The 13,613-nt window shown below is 43.0% G+C and overlaps 1 protein-coding gene, 1 long non-coding RNA gene and 3 other non-coding genes across 7 annotated transcripts; 1 reads left to right on the top strand and 4 right to left on the bottom strand.

Moving 5' to 3' along the window:
• Window positions 1-910: 910 nt before the first annotated feature.
• On the bottom strand, window positions 911-2,354 carry LOC110486658 (uncharacterized). 2 transcript variants are annotated; one of them, XR_016486022.1, is made up of 4 exons: window positions 2,296-2,354; window positions 1,728-1,753; window positions 1,484-1,519; window positions 911-1,267 (listed from the first exon to the last, which is right to left on the bottom strand). It is a non-coding gene; the product is annotated as an uncharacterized LOC110486658 (long non-coding RNA). The 2 variants fall into 2 exon arrangements; XR_005035576.2 differs by lacking the exon at window positions 2,296-2,354 and having other exon boundaries at window positions 1,728-1,865.
• Window positions 1,348-1,435, bottom strand: LOC118938635 (small nucleolar RNA SNORD88). Its single transcript, XR_005035842.1, has one exon. It is a non-coding gene; the product is annotated as a small nucleolar RNA SNORD88 (small nucleolar RNA).
• Window positions 1,603-1,691, bottom strand: LOC118938636 (small nucleolar RNA SNORD88). The gene has a single exon (XR_005035843.1). It is a non-coding gene; the product is annotated as a small nucleolar RNA SNORD88 (small nucleolar RNA).
• Window positions 1,837-1,924, bottom strand: LOC118938637 (small nucleolar RNA SNORD88). Its single transcript, XR_005035844.1, has one exon. It is a non-coding gene; the product is annotated as a small nucleolar RNA SNORD88 (small nucleolar RNA).
• Window positions 2,355-3,344: 990 nt separating the features above from the next.
• Window positions 3,345-13,358, top strand: LOC110486657 (protein kinase C and casein kinase substrate in neurons protein 3). 2 transcript variants are annotated; one of them, XM_036941380.2, is made up of 10 exons: window positions 3,345-3,911; window positions 7,484-7,551; window positions 9,712-9,868; window positions 9,973-10,208; window positions 10,406-10,561; window positions 10,644-10,819; window positions 11,124-11,244; window positions 11,549-11,628; window positions 11,885-11,964; window positions 12,110-13,358. In XM_036941380.2, exons 2-10 carry the CDS (start codon window positions 7,492-7,494, stop codon window positions 12,217-12,219), a joined length of 1,176 nt encoding a protein of 391 aa, XP_036797275.1. In that variant the 5' UTR covers window positions 3,345-3,911; window positions 7,484-7,491; the 3' UTR covers window positions 12,220-13,358. The 2 variants fall into 2 exon arrangements, with proteins under 2 accessions (XP_036797275.1, XP_036797273.1); XM_036941378.2 differs by lacking the exon at window positions 3,345-3,911 and adding an exon at window positions 4,102-4,389.
• Window positions 13,359-13,613: the final 255 nt, after the last annotated feature.

Here is a 13,613-nt window from a genome sequence, read left to right as displayed (position 1 = left end):
GGCAGAACAATTCAGTAACTCAGTTTGACAGATCTGGAAAAAAAAAATCTGATTTGTCAAATGACAAATTAGTGGGAAAAATTGGGCTGCCTGTGTATACAGCCTTACATGAGCGGAGTTCAGGATGGGGAATGAGGTTGGTGATGGCAATAAGGACGATGAAAATAATGCTCATCCCAATTATGATATAAAAAATCTAACCCTAAAGTTCTAAAGAATCTGTCTTCCAAATAATGTTTCCAGTGAAGGTACAATGTTATTTAACTGAAGTGCTTTCTATACCGCTCGCTCCATTCCCTATGGAAGACTTCTGTTCTGCATGTCCTCCAGGCATCATCTCCCTGCAGAAAGCCCCCTACACAGCTGCTGCACTGTGAGAGACTATGTACTGTTCAGCTGGTTTACAGTCACTGCATTATGCAATGGGTTCATTATCACATTACTCTTAGAATATCAACAAGGTATGAATGCCTGTTCCTGCTGCTATGACAACCTTACCATTTACTAGTGTTGGGTAAATGTGGCAGTGACAAACTTGTTTTGCAGTGTTTTTCACCACCATCTCATAGCAGGATTCAAGAGGTGTATAATTACGCTTTTAGGAGATGGAAGGATCTGGCTATATAGAAAGCACCATTTTGTTAAGAGATATTAAGAGAATATTTTAAACTGATGAGAAGTATGAGCAGATGAACAGTAATTTACAGAATGTGATCTACATATGCACATTCATATAAACAAATATATGAATGTCAAATGTTAAGAGATGAATAAATTAGAATTATAATAAAGATGCAGAAATAAAATTGAGTGGTAATTTATTACATTTACAAATAAATTGACCATTTGCAGCAAACACAGCTCCTGGGGGATCTCACCAGTAAAGTTAGAAAGGACATGACCCAGAGTATCTGATTCAAATATTTTAATGTTTCAGCCTTACATAACAATCAGGAGCATAAATCAAAAATAATCTCACTTAGGTCAGCACATTTCCATTGATGAGTCAGCCCTTGTATTAAGAATTCTTCCCACATCTACAGAATTATTAGCAAAAGGGATATTGTTTTGCAATCTTGGTCATGTTGGGGAAGCTGCTTGATTGAAACAAAAAAGGGACTGAAGTGACACCAGCTGGATAATGCTGGAAATACAGGTAAAACAGTGCCTCTTGTGCAAAACAGGCCCCTAAATTATCCATTGAAGATCTCACCCCATGTTAATAACAGACTGCAGTCACCACACATCTTCTGTGGAGGTCCAAGAACTGCATGAAAAAAAGTGATAGAAAACTGTCTGAAAATAATTACATCAACCTACAAAGATCTTATGTGATTAATTATTATCAGTCTCCTCAGACTCAAGCCTGTCAGAGCCAGAGAGCACCTTATCGCCACAGATATTCAGAGCCCAGTGCAAAACATCACAGGAGAAATACATTTAACTTAAACAAGGATTCAATTTGCTAGTCATTAGTACTTACTCATCTTGTAGTTTGGTATTGACTTAGCCCTGTCACCTTTGGGGAAAATAAGTTCCATTAGGACAATAATCGATGATAATCAATGAATATTTAAAAAAATCTACAAGACTCAGAATAACATTATCCTCAGACTCGGGCCTGTCAGAGCCAGAGAGCACTTTTTTCGCCACAGAAATTCAGAGCCCAGTGCAAAACATCATAGGAAAACAAAGTAACGTTACATATGAAAGAAAACCAGACTCACCTTGTGGGTTCTGACAGCCTCGTAACCTTTGGACAATAGAAAAAGACTCCCATAAGGACAATATCTGCAACTTGCAATCAAGCAGACAAGACTAACTACATTAGACGCGAGCATCCTCAGACTCGGGCCTGTCAGAGCCAGAGAGAACTTTATCGCCACATAATTTCAGAGCCCAGTGCAAAACATCATAGGAGACGTTTCAGACAACATGCCATGCCCCAGGTAACTTGCTAGCTAAGCAATGTCCATAGAAAGGTTCACCCTCTTGGGTATAGGCTAAATCAAAACTAAATAATTACCTAACACTCGATTTACCTCAAGTTGAAATTATAAATTGAAAGTTTCATACAAACGTTTAAGTAGCTATAGCTAACTACTTAGCCAACATGAGCTTCCTGCATACGTTCTACAATTAGCCTACTTCGCTAGCAAGCTGTTAACGTTAGCTAGCCACATCGAGGGAATTCGTTTACTGTCTAACTAAATAAAACATGACTGCTGAGGAAATGAACGATCTAGCTATATCGTTTAATTCAAATAAGACGAAAATGTCCAGCTTCACACTCACCAGGCCACGTGCAGACCCTCCAGTCTAAGTGAGGAAAAGGCTGACTCACCAAAATGGCCGGTTTTATATGTAATTTTCGGGAAAAGCATAGGACCCCATTTTTTTTTGCTGCCTATCGTAGGCGCCGTAAGTAAAAACAATCACCTTGTTTAGAATTAACAACTTGAAGTCGAACTATGAAATAAAATGTATTTAAAGTGTATTATATGCATATTTAATTTGTTAACTACTTGCAACATTTTTGTCTTGGATAAGATAACCATTGGAGAGGCCATACATGCCAAAGCATACATGATTAATTGGTAAAAAGAACATGTGATCAGGATACTTTATTGCCAGAGTTACCATTATACACTTCGGTATAATACACAGTATAATACACTTCAGTATAATACACAGTATAATACACTTCAGTATAATGGTAACTGTGTGTGAGTGGTTCTACTTTTGGAACCATAATGTGTGGATTGATAATACTGTATTTCCCCTCAATGACAGCCCAATGTTTGACAATAGCATGAGCTTGAATGCCACGCCTTGCAGAGTCACTGTGTCAGCAGCTCAACTGTCTAATTTTTTAAACGACAAGTCCTGGCAAGGCAGAACAGAGAAGTGTAGCATAGCATTAGGCATGAGATCATACGGTATGTGAGTGACTGCTGTTGGTAATATGGCCGCCTATTCATCTCCAGAGATCCCCAGCTTTAAAGTGAAACACACATTCTCTCTCTCTCTCTCTCTCTCTCTCTCTCTCTCTCTCTCTCTCTCTCTCTCTCACACACACATCCACACTCACGCACTGGATGTCCTCACCATCTGTGGCAGACCCCCAAACACCCTTGGGGAATGTATAGAGGAGTGGCAAGGGGGACGTAGAGGGGGTGGAATTTTGTTCTTCTTATCTTTGACTATATAATATGTGATTCTGTGGCTTGTGTAGAGTGGTATTTAACAACATACAGTGACAAAACCTTAGGCTCTATATAGCACACATACACAGTGCTCTGTAACAGTCCTAGTCAAAGGTTGCTACCCCAGACCACAGGCACACATACACACTAAAAGCCAAAAACACTGCACACTTCATTAACACTCCATGGAGAGAGAGAGAGAGAGAGAGAGAGAGAGAGAGAGAGAGAGAGAGAGAGAGAGAGAGAGAGAGAAAGAAAGAGAGAAAGAAAGAGAGAAAGAGAAAGCGGGAAAGAGAGCATAAGTGGGAGGGGTGCTGTCCAGTGGTGTGGTACAGAGAGCCAGAGAATTAGTTTTCTGCAGCTGTTTTGAAGAGAGAGGGAACAGAGAAAGCGGGTGAGGGAGGAGAGAGGGGAAAAAGACAGCCAACTCATCTGACACTGACAGTGGGCCAAAGAAAGGGAAGAAGAGGGAGCAAAATCACAGTAAAAGGAGTGGAAGAGAGAGGAGAGAACTACGGAAAAAACTGAGCAGGCTAAGGGGAGAGACAGAAGGGGAGAGAGAGAGGAGAGAACTAGGGAAAAAACAGAGCAGGCTAAGGGGAGAGACAGAAGGGGAGAAAGAGAGGAGGCTGGTGAGAAACTTAACCCAGAAAAGAAGAGAAAGTGAAAACAGTGAGGCCACCAGCAGCAGTGAACGAGTGAGAGGTAAGACACTTTTCCATGTATTTCACTGTAACCTCAGATTTCTCTGGCTGAATTCAAACTTCATTAAGACCTGATACACTGATAGTTTACTGTACAAGTCTATTTTTGTAGTATGCATTCATATGTTGCTATATATTTCCTCTCGGCGTGGGTGTATGTACTGAGTTATGTGTGACAGCCAAAACGGGGGGCAGGGGGAGGAGAGAGAGTGTATGCCAGAGGGGGTGATGGGTACTGACTGTGGTGGGGGAAGAGAGGGTAGACAGGGGGTGAGAGAGTTGGCAGTGGGAGTATGTGCCAGGCTTGAGCATTTCAATAAGTTTCAGAAGATTTACCCTTTCTGCTTTCTCTTGGGGTAGGCTATTGCAAAAGTGTTGGACTCCTCCAGATATTTCTAATAGTTTGACTTGGACAGCACACAGGCGTTTCAGATTTTTTTGCATGGTCTATGATCAAGTCAAATCTATGGCAGTAGACGGTAAGTGAGATATTATTCAAATAATACCTTGATTTGGTATGCTCTTATCTGTACTGATCGGGGTCCTTCACTAGAAAAAGGGGACAGGAAGAGGGGTCAAAGGTTAAGAAGGAAATGATTCATTATATATCTGTTGTGAGAGAATACTAAAGACCCTGTGGGTTGTGTCATCTTCCTGCAGACAGACAGACAGACAGACAGACAGACAGACAGACAGACAGACAGACAGACAGACAGACAGACAGACAGACAGACAGACAGAGCGAGAGAGAGAGAGAGAGAGAGAGAGAGAGACAGAAAGGATCCACACTTTCATCACAGGCCCTCACTGAAGATGGAGAATCATGTGATAACCCATGAATAGAGGCTGATACAGAATAATCACTGGATCTGATAGTGGGTCTGACTGAGGGAGGGAGAGATAAAGATATCTGGAAAACAGACAGAGAAAGATTAGTCTTGTGACAGAGTGGGATTTGTTACATTCTCTGTAAAATGCCTTGAGAGAGGTTTTATTGTAAGCTGTTTGGGATCATGTGGGTTTGTCTCTCTAGTTTATATTTTGTGTCACTGAGCATGTGAGTCTGTCTGCAGGGCCACCTCTAGCCGTTTGGGGATTTTTTTTGCAGTTTGAAGCTAATTTCCTGCAAATCTACACATTTTGTAATGACATATGCCATGTTAATATGATATCTTAATGAGAATGACTAACAAAATCAATGGGGCCCCCTGGAGTTCAGGGTCCCTGGACACGTGCCCTGCATGTTTAGATAGCTGGCTAGACTAACTACCTATTAAACAAATTGTTAGCTGACATGGCTAATCAGTGACTGACATAACAAGAGAACAGTGGAGGCTGGTGGGAGAAGCTATAGGAGGACGGTCTCATTGTAGGAGGATGTCCTCCTATAGCTCCTCCCACAAGCCTCTGCAGCAGAAAAACTGCTGATGTACAACTGCATTTTGAAATTGTACCTGGTGTATTCTTACTCTCAATAGTAAGTTTAGACAATTATATGTTTTGGGGTTGTGCCCGCTAGCAGCCGAGGGCCCTAAGAAACCTCTTATGTCGCTGGAACTGGCACTGTCTGTCTGAGTGTGTGTCTGTAGATTTAGGAGCATGTGAGTGTGTGTGTGTGTTGTGTGCGTATTGCATGTGTGTCTATGTTTTTATGTTTCTCTAGGGCGAGAGGGGAAGACAAGCCCATCAGCAGAGACACAGAGAGGGAGAGAGTAGGGAGACGGGGACAGTGGGGTGACCTTTACCCCCTGTTTATTTTGGGATGGCTCAAGTTTCAAAGCTGGGAACTGTGGGAGAGGGCATTCCATCCTTGCTGATAGACTCAGGGCCTTAAATGCCAGGCCTCTGAGTATCTGTTTTACTGTATTATACTGATACTGTACCACGCCAGAATAACTCCCTCTCACCTACTGGTAGTTATCAATCTACTCTGTACACTGTAGAAATGATACTTTGCTTTTGCAACACATTTGTCCAATTCTACACTGTAACGGAAAACTGTAATTTATACGGTAATTTGGGGGTATTATCAGCAACAACAAATTTGTGGGCAGGGAAATAATTGCTGTATTTCTAATGGTATTGTAAATCCAAACCACAGAGTACAGTACCATACCGTATCATTGGAGCACCAAAACCCTTTTGACCACTAGTGGGTGCACTGTATTGTTGTTTCTGGCTCATTACCATATTTTGAGGTGTGCCTTGTAAGATGCTATATTTGTTGCACCCGTGAGTGAGAATGCTGGACCAATTTAACTTCTCTGTGGTTAAAGTGCCTCATCAATTTAGAATGTATAAGGCACAGATTGGAGTGGCAGCAAGTTGTAGCCCTCTCCTGCAGTCAATGACCAAAGTGCCCTCTCTGACCTTATGGGTGGAATGTTATCAATATTTTTCATTAAATGCTAATTTATCAAGATAATATTTTTAAAGCAATGAAAATAGTGTTTTTATGTCAAACAGTTTTGTTATATTTCAGTCTTCTGTGATTTACGTTTGAAACATTTTAACTCTTGCTGGGTGTCGTCGGAAGGATGAGACCAAGGCGCAGCGTTCTTTGAGTTCCACATCATTTATTAACCAAGTGAAACTTTTAGAAAAGACAAAACAATAAAGAATACAACGACCGAACAGCTTCGTTGTGCAAACTACCTGCACACAAACAAAGAACAAGATCCCACACAGAAGGAGGGAAAAGGGCTGCCTAAGTATTATCCCCAATCAGAGACAACGATAGACAGCTGCCTCTGATTGGGAACCACACTCGGCCAGAAACAAAGAAATAAAGAACATAGAATGCCCACCCTGACCAACCCAAAATAGAGACATAAAAAGGCTCTCTAAGGTCAGGGGTTGACAACTCTATATCTGACATGGTACAGGTTTCTTCTTGTTTTTAAGCCCATAACCATGTGTGTGAGGTATATACTTTTGTTTTAAAGTAGATTTGTTTAAGACTACCATGTGTGACCCTGATTTAGCCCACTGCAGTAAAAGATTAAACCTTACATTTTGCCATGTCCTTGGTCTGTTTTGCTCTGTGGTTGCAGCCAGTTTGGAAGCCTTTGTTAAGGCCTCCAGATGTGCACGTGAAATAAAACACCAAATATGTGTAAACACTTTGCACACTGCAGCAGCCAACCTGCTTGCACCAATCCCTTGTAATTACAGAAAAATACTGTGGAATATAAACCCCACCCCTCATTTCATTCATTCACAGTTGAAGAGTACTTGCTTTGATACCGTATTTATATTACAGTAGGTATACTACAATATGAAACACAGAATTGTACTTATGACTGAGCTGCCTGTAAGTTACTGTCAAATTCACAGCAAGGCCTTTACAGTGTATCCTCTTATCTGTCCAGTTGTATTAATACATGTAACAATCTCTTGAATCAACTTTACTGTGGAAGAAAATAATTATCTCAGACTTTCTGAACCAAACTGGTCTTCATGGATTTCCATCGTTGTATTCAACTGACCACCTGGATGGTGTAAAGGTATGTTGAGAGGTGCACAGAATGTTGAAGGACATAAATTATTTCACTACATATTCTTCTGTTTCAGTGGACAGGATGTCGACTCTCCCTCCTGAGGTTGCCACTGAAGATGCCACCAAACAGAGCTTCTGGATGGTGAGTGTGTATGTGTGTGTGTGTGTGTGTGTGTGTGTGCACAGAGAAATGTAATGAGAGAAATGGAGAAAGAGGTGGAGAGGGGGAAGAAACAGACAGGAAAACACAGCACCATTTAGCCTCAGGATGTCTTGATAACCTTGTACAAGAGATTCCCGTGACAGACTAAACAGTATTGCTGCTCATAGGTCAGTGTGTACAAGGCCTCTCTATCACACTAGGCTGGCCATATGTTGTTTAGCTTCAGATAAATGACGTTCTGCTTCCCTTTTAGCTGGGGCATCATCCCATCATTCACCCACCTCTTTACAGCCGTATCCTAATCATTACAACGTTATTACCTGTTAATAAACAACTCTGAAATGGATTATAACAACTTAATAATGCATCATATATGCCATTTGGCAGACGATTTTATCCAAACCAACTTACAGCCATGCGTCCATACATTTTACATATGGGTTGTTGGATGTGTAAGATGTTTATTTAGTTGCAGTGTACAGTGAAATACTTAAGCTCTGAGCACCAACAGTGCAGGTGTGAATTTAAAAAAATAATAATAAAAATAATACTGATAAATATAAATGTCCATTGGTGTCCATCGAGGGAGCAGATAGCCAATATGTTTCTCAAATGAAAAATATATTTGTTTTTAACCATCCTCCATAATGCTCATATCATGATAGGCTGATAAATGTGCTATGGCTATAGGATAGGTTGGTTTGGCTTCAATGCTCCACCAATTGGCTAGTTGCAGCTCCATCCGACTGACCCGTGTCTGCTTCTTCTCTTCCTGTTTGCTGGCCTCCTGGTCATTGCCCCACTTTCATCTCCTCTCTCTGTGTAATTTGGGCTCCCTCCTGTTGTGTTGGATGTGTTTCCAGCCCAGTTGCTCTTAATGCTGCTCTCTGGCCCTCCTCTTCTGGCTGCTGCCTGTCATTGTGAAGTATTGGGTTGAATATGTGCTCTGACTCTTATTATGGAGTATAATGGTTGTGTTGTCATAGTTGTTACTAGTTCAGTTCTGTAGAGTGTGTAGAATAGCCATCACTGGAGTGACAGTCCACTGTACTGTCTGATTGATTTGAGTTTCTAGGTTCACTATGTTGCTTCCCCAGCATTTCACATTGTTCTAGTTCTGCCTGTTATGTACGCAACTATACAGCCATTTGATTGCTCTACTGTCTTGGTATGCACATGAAATGTGATTTGTTACAGAGAACCATGTCAGATCTCTGATGACTTGATTTCTGTGATATACTGTAGTGTTGTGCAGGCTCAGTTGTAGTGGCTGTCTCGGCCTTTGTGATTGGTTGGCTGTGGCTAGTTCTGGAGCAGTGCTGTTGGCTTTGGGCAAGATTCCTCAGCTGTTTTCACTTAATTCTCAGAGTCAGTAGAAACCACAACATACACAAAGAGAGAGGGAGAGGGAGGGAACGGGAAGAAGATGACCTAAAGGAGAGACAATTACATAGATATTGTCTGGAAACGTGCCAAGGTGTGTGTATGTATGAGAGAAAGGGAGTGAAAGAGAGAGAGAGAGAGAGAGAGAGAGGGAGAGAAAGAGAGAGAGAGAGAGAGGAAGAGAGAGAGTGAGACAGAGAGAGAGAGAGAGAGAGTGAGACAGAGAGAGAGAGAGAGAGAGAGAGAGAGAGAAAGAAAAAGTTATCAAACTGAAGCAGAGGGGTGAAAATAGAGCCAGGAAAATAATGGAGCGTTTTCCAAACTCCACATCCACAAACACAACTCTGGTAATGTCATTACCCTCAGTGAATTGCCCTCTGTTACTCCATCACTCCCTTTTCATCTGTCCTTTTACTGGCCTGTCTACACCAGCCACACCCCATGGTGCCTTCATTAGGCTTTTACAGAAACCTCAAAACATTAAAATGACTTGTCTAAAGGAAAACAGATCGACGTTAGGATGAGAACAGGTTACAGGTCATGGTGGTGAGAGTGTAAAGAGGAAACAGTAAAATTGTTATTTAACGGAAATGAACGTCACTATCTGTGTGAATATCCATTGCTACATTACTACTGTATGTTCAATCTCAAACTTTTCCCTCCCCCTCCTCGTCCTTGTTCACCCTCTCTATCCCTCCCTCCCTCCCTCCCTCCCTCCCTCCCTCCCTCCCTCCCTCCCTCCCTCCCTCCCCCTAGCCTGGGAACTACCAGCGCACGGTGAAGCGCACGGAGGATGCCTTCCAGGCGTGTAATGACATCGTGGTGTGCTTCCAGGAGAGAGCCCGTGTGGAGAGGCAGTACGCTCAGCAGCTCAGCGAGTGGAGCAACAAGTGGAAGCCCCTGGTGGACTCCAGTGAGTACTGCAGTTGAAGAGATTCACTGTTTGCTCACTATGTTCCCTGTTGATACTGTATACCCATCCACTCTCTCTCTCTCTCTGCTCTCCTCCCTCTACAGGCCCGCTATATGGATCCCTCCTGCAGGCGTGGCAGTGTTTCCTCTCCTCCGCCGACCGTCTCGCCGCCCTGCACTCGTCCGTGTGTCGCTCCCTGGTTTCGGAGGACGGGGACCGGGTCAGGACCTGGCAGAAAGAGACCTTCCATAAGAAGCTCTTTGGAGGCTTCAAGGAGTCCCAGGACTTTGGGACTGGCTTCGCACGTGCTCAGAAGCCCTGGGCCAAACGGCTGAAGAAGGTTAGAATACTGTAGCAACTAAGCCACTATGAATCACCACGTTGAATATGGACAGACAATCTCTACTGAGAAATTCCCAGACTCAAAGATCATACCTTTATATAGGGTAGGGCAGAGGTAAATGACTTGAAAGTGTTTGTATGGGAGTCTTCATTGAGTCACTAATATGTCAGTGTTACCTTATGCCCCCCCCTCAGCTGGACAAAGCCAGGAGTGCGTTCCATAAAGTGCAGCGTAAGGAGCAGACTGCCAGGGACCGAGAGGTCCACGCCAAGGGCAACCCTGACGTGGCCATCGAGAAACAGAGGAAGATTCAGGAGGAAAGAGAGCTGGCTCAGCAGGAGACGGAGAAAGTAAGTGATAGACAGTAAGATAATGAAGGAGAGAAGTGAATGTGTGAGTCTGTGTGTAATAATGTGTAACTCTCTCCCCCAGGTGCGAGCCCGCTATGAGAAGGTTCTGGAGGAGGTGACCCGCTATGCCCCTCGCTACATGGAGGAGATGGAGTGTATTTTTGACCAATCACAGGAGGAGGAGAGGAAGAGGATCAGCTTCCTCAAACAGGCCTTCCTGTCCGTCCACAGACACCTGGACGTCACCAACAACGAGAGGTATGCTACACCTGCAGCCAGACTGTGACTAGGATGGTGTGTTTGGGTGTGTTTGTTGTAGTTGCGTTGTGTAAATGTTTTTATCTCATCTCTCACTCTCCATTACTGTCACGCCCCCTTTCCCCTCTCTGTCCCTCCACCCTCCATCTCCCCCCCCCCCCTCTCTCTCCCTCACTCCTCCCCCCTCTCCTTCTCCCTCCCTCTCTATCCTTTTCCCTCCCCCTCTCTTCTTCTCTCTCCCTCCCCCCTCCTCCTCTCCCTCCCTCCACCTCTCTCCCTCCCCCTCTCTTCTCCTCTCTCCCAGTGTGAAGGCTGTGTATAATGAGCTCCACAACACTCTCATGGCCATCAGTGAGCAGGACGACCTGCGCTGGTGGAAGAACACCCACGGACCGGGCATGCCCACCGACTGGCCTCAGTTCCAGGTGCAACACTCACACATGCACACACTCACACACACAGACACAGCGGGCTAATGGAAGTTAATGGGGCCTAATATAGTGTACTGTAATATGGATTGATGTAGACTTCTGCCCTGTGTTATTGTCAGAGTTAGTCTAATGTAGTGAACAGTGTTACAAGCTAATGCAGCAGACTGTATAACAGTAGAGCAAAGTCCAACATACTGAGTATAACAACAATGTGACCAGTATTACAGTCTCTGGAGGCTAATATACTGGACCGGTCTGCCTTGTTGTACAATGGGGTCTAACGAAACGTCTCTTTCAGGAGTGGACGCCAGAGAAGAAAAGCAAAAAAGGGAAGAAAGAGAAAGAGGTAGAGTCACAGCAAGGCACCATAGAGAGGAGGTAAACATGTCTCCATCTGTCTGTCTTTATTGATTCCTCCTACAGTACAACTCTATCTCAGTGATGTTAAGTAGTTGGAGGAATTTACGTTACAGTCTTAGTGTGATACAAGAGACGTGTAGTACTCACTTCCCATCTCATTATGATGACTCATATAGTTCAGATACTGACTGTTGTGTTAATTGCCTGTAGTTAATGTTAGTGTATGGTTGATTTACACTAACACTCTCTCTCTCTCTCTCTCTCTCTCTCTCAGTGTAATGATCGGAGGAGTTAAGGTCAGGGCTCTCTATGACTATGACGGACAGGAGACAGATGAGCTCTCCTTTAAAGCAGGTAGGCCTTCACTCTGTACTTTTCTGTGAGTGTGTGTGAGAGAGAGAGAGAGAGAGAGAGAGAGAGAGAGAGAGAGAGAGAGAGAGACTGTGGTACTCTGTTACTGAATGATATATGATGACCATGCTCCACCTCTCCCCTCCAGGTGAGGAGTTTCTGAAGACTGAGGATGAGGATGACCAGGGCTGGTGTAGAGGGATGAAGGATGGAGGGAGAGAGGGACTCTACCCAGCCAACTATGTAGAGACGGTGTAGTTACACCACTATGTTTGTAAAAAGAAATAGATAGAATGAAAACGAAAGTGACTCATTTTGATAAGAAACATTGTGTCTGAAATGATCCTCAGCCGATGTGTACTGTGTATTGTTCCTTAATGAATCCAGGCTGCATCACATCCGGCTGTGATTGGGAGTCCCACAGGGCGGCGCACAATTGGCCCAGCGTCGTCCGGGTTAGGGTTTGGTCGGGGTAGGCCGTCATTGTAAATAAGAATTTGTTCTTAACTGACTTGCCTAGTTAAATAAAGGTAAAACATTTTTTATGAATAAATAAATAATAACAAATGAAGAAAGTGCCCATACTATCTGCAGGAAAGCTTTCATCCAAAGAGAATACACTATGGTGATATGATAGCTCTGAATGAACTTTTGGCATACATACACGGCATCAAATATCCTGTTTTTTTTCTTCTTTCAAATATGTTGGAAAATGTTTAATATATTTACCTGAGACACCTATATGAAAGCTATATGATGTATGATGCCTTTTTTGTACAATTTGACAGATGCGATGCTGATTCTATAGGTACTGTACATGTCACCACTTCATGCTGAAGCCATACTGTATGGTTGCTGTTCTTATAGAGATAAACTCTCCTGTTCGCTTTAGTGAAACATATATTTATGTAGAAATAAGTGCTTAGACAGGTTTTAATCAGTGATTATTATTATGAACGGAGTGAAACTTTGACAATGAGCACAATTCATCAATACCTGTAGCCTGATCAGTAATAGTATGAGCAGTAATGTCTCCTGTACCCTGTGTGTGTTATAAGAGTACGATGTGACAGGATTGGGATCTCCTTTCAGAGGGACTGTAATAGATCTCCTCTCATCGCCTTCTTGATGGCAACTCCCCTTAATAGAACCTTTGCCAAAGTGAAGGATAGGATGCCATTTCTGGGCCTGTCCACGTTCTGGTTTTTCTTTTCCATTTCTAAATGCGTGTATATGTGAGTGTGTACTATACATGCATGTGTGTGTATATGTGAGTGTGTACTATACATGCATGTGTGTGAAAGGTAAGCCTCGGCCCTCATTGTCTCTTGTAGCAGTATATTTGAGCCTTTCATACTGTAAGTGCCTTTCTAAAGAATAAAATGAAACTAAACTAATGTTGATAACTTTTGTTGCCGTGTTCTTGGGACAGGAGATGACGAGTGAGAACACATTTAATGATTGTGTTTGTGTTGTTCTACAGTACATACAGTATCTACAGCGTTTATTTACACATACTCTGAAGAGAACGGCTAAATGTACAGTATATGTGTGTGATATATGTGTGTGTGTGTTTGAGTGTATGCTCGTGCGTGTGTGAATGTGTGTATACAAGTGCTTGCAGCCGTGTGTGTGTGTGTGTGTATGTGTGT

This window comes from Oncorhynchus mykiss, chromosome 13 (genome assembly GCF_057628025.1).
Source record: "Oncorhynchus mykiss isolate SJ-2025 chromosome 13, ASM5762802v1, whole genome shotgun sequence".
Lineage (NCBI taxonomy): Eukaryota > Metazoa > Chordata > Actinopteri > Salmoniformes > Salmonidae > Oncorhynchus > Oncorhynchus mykiss.
The sequence above is the reverse complement of the archived record's forward strand: the minus strand, read 5'-3'. Positions and strand labels throughout refer to the sequence as shown.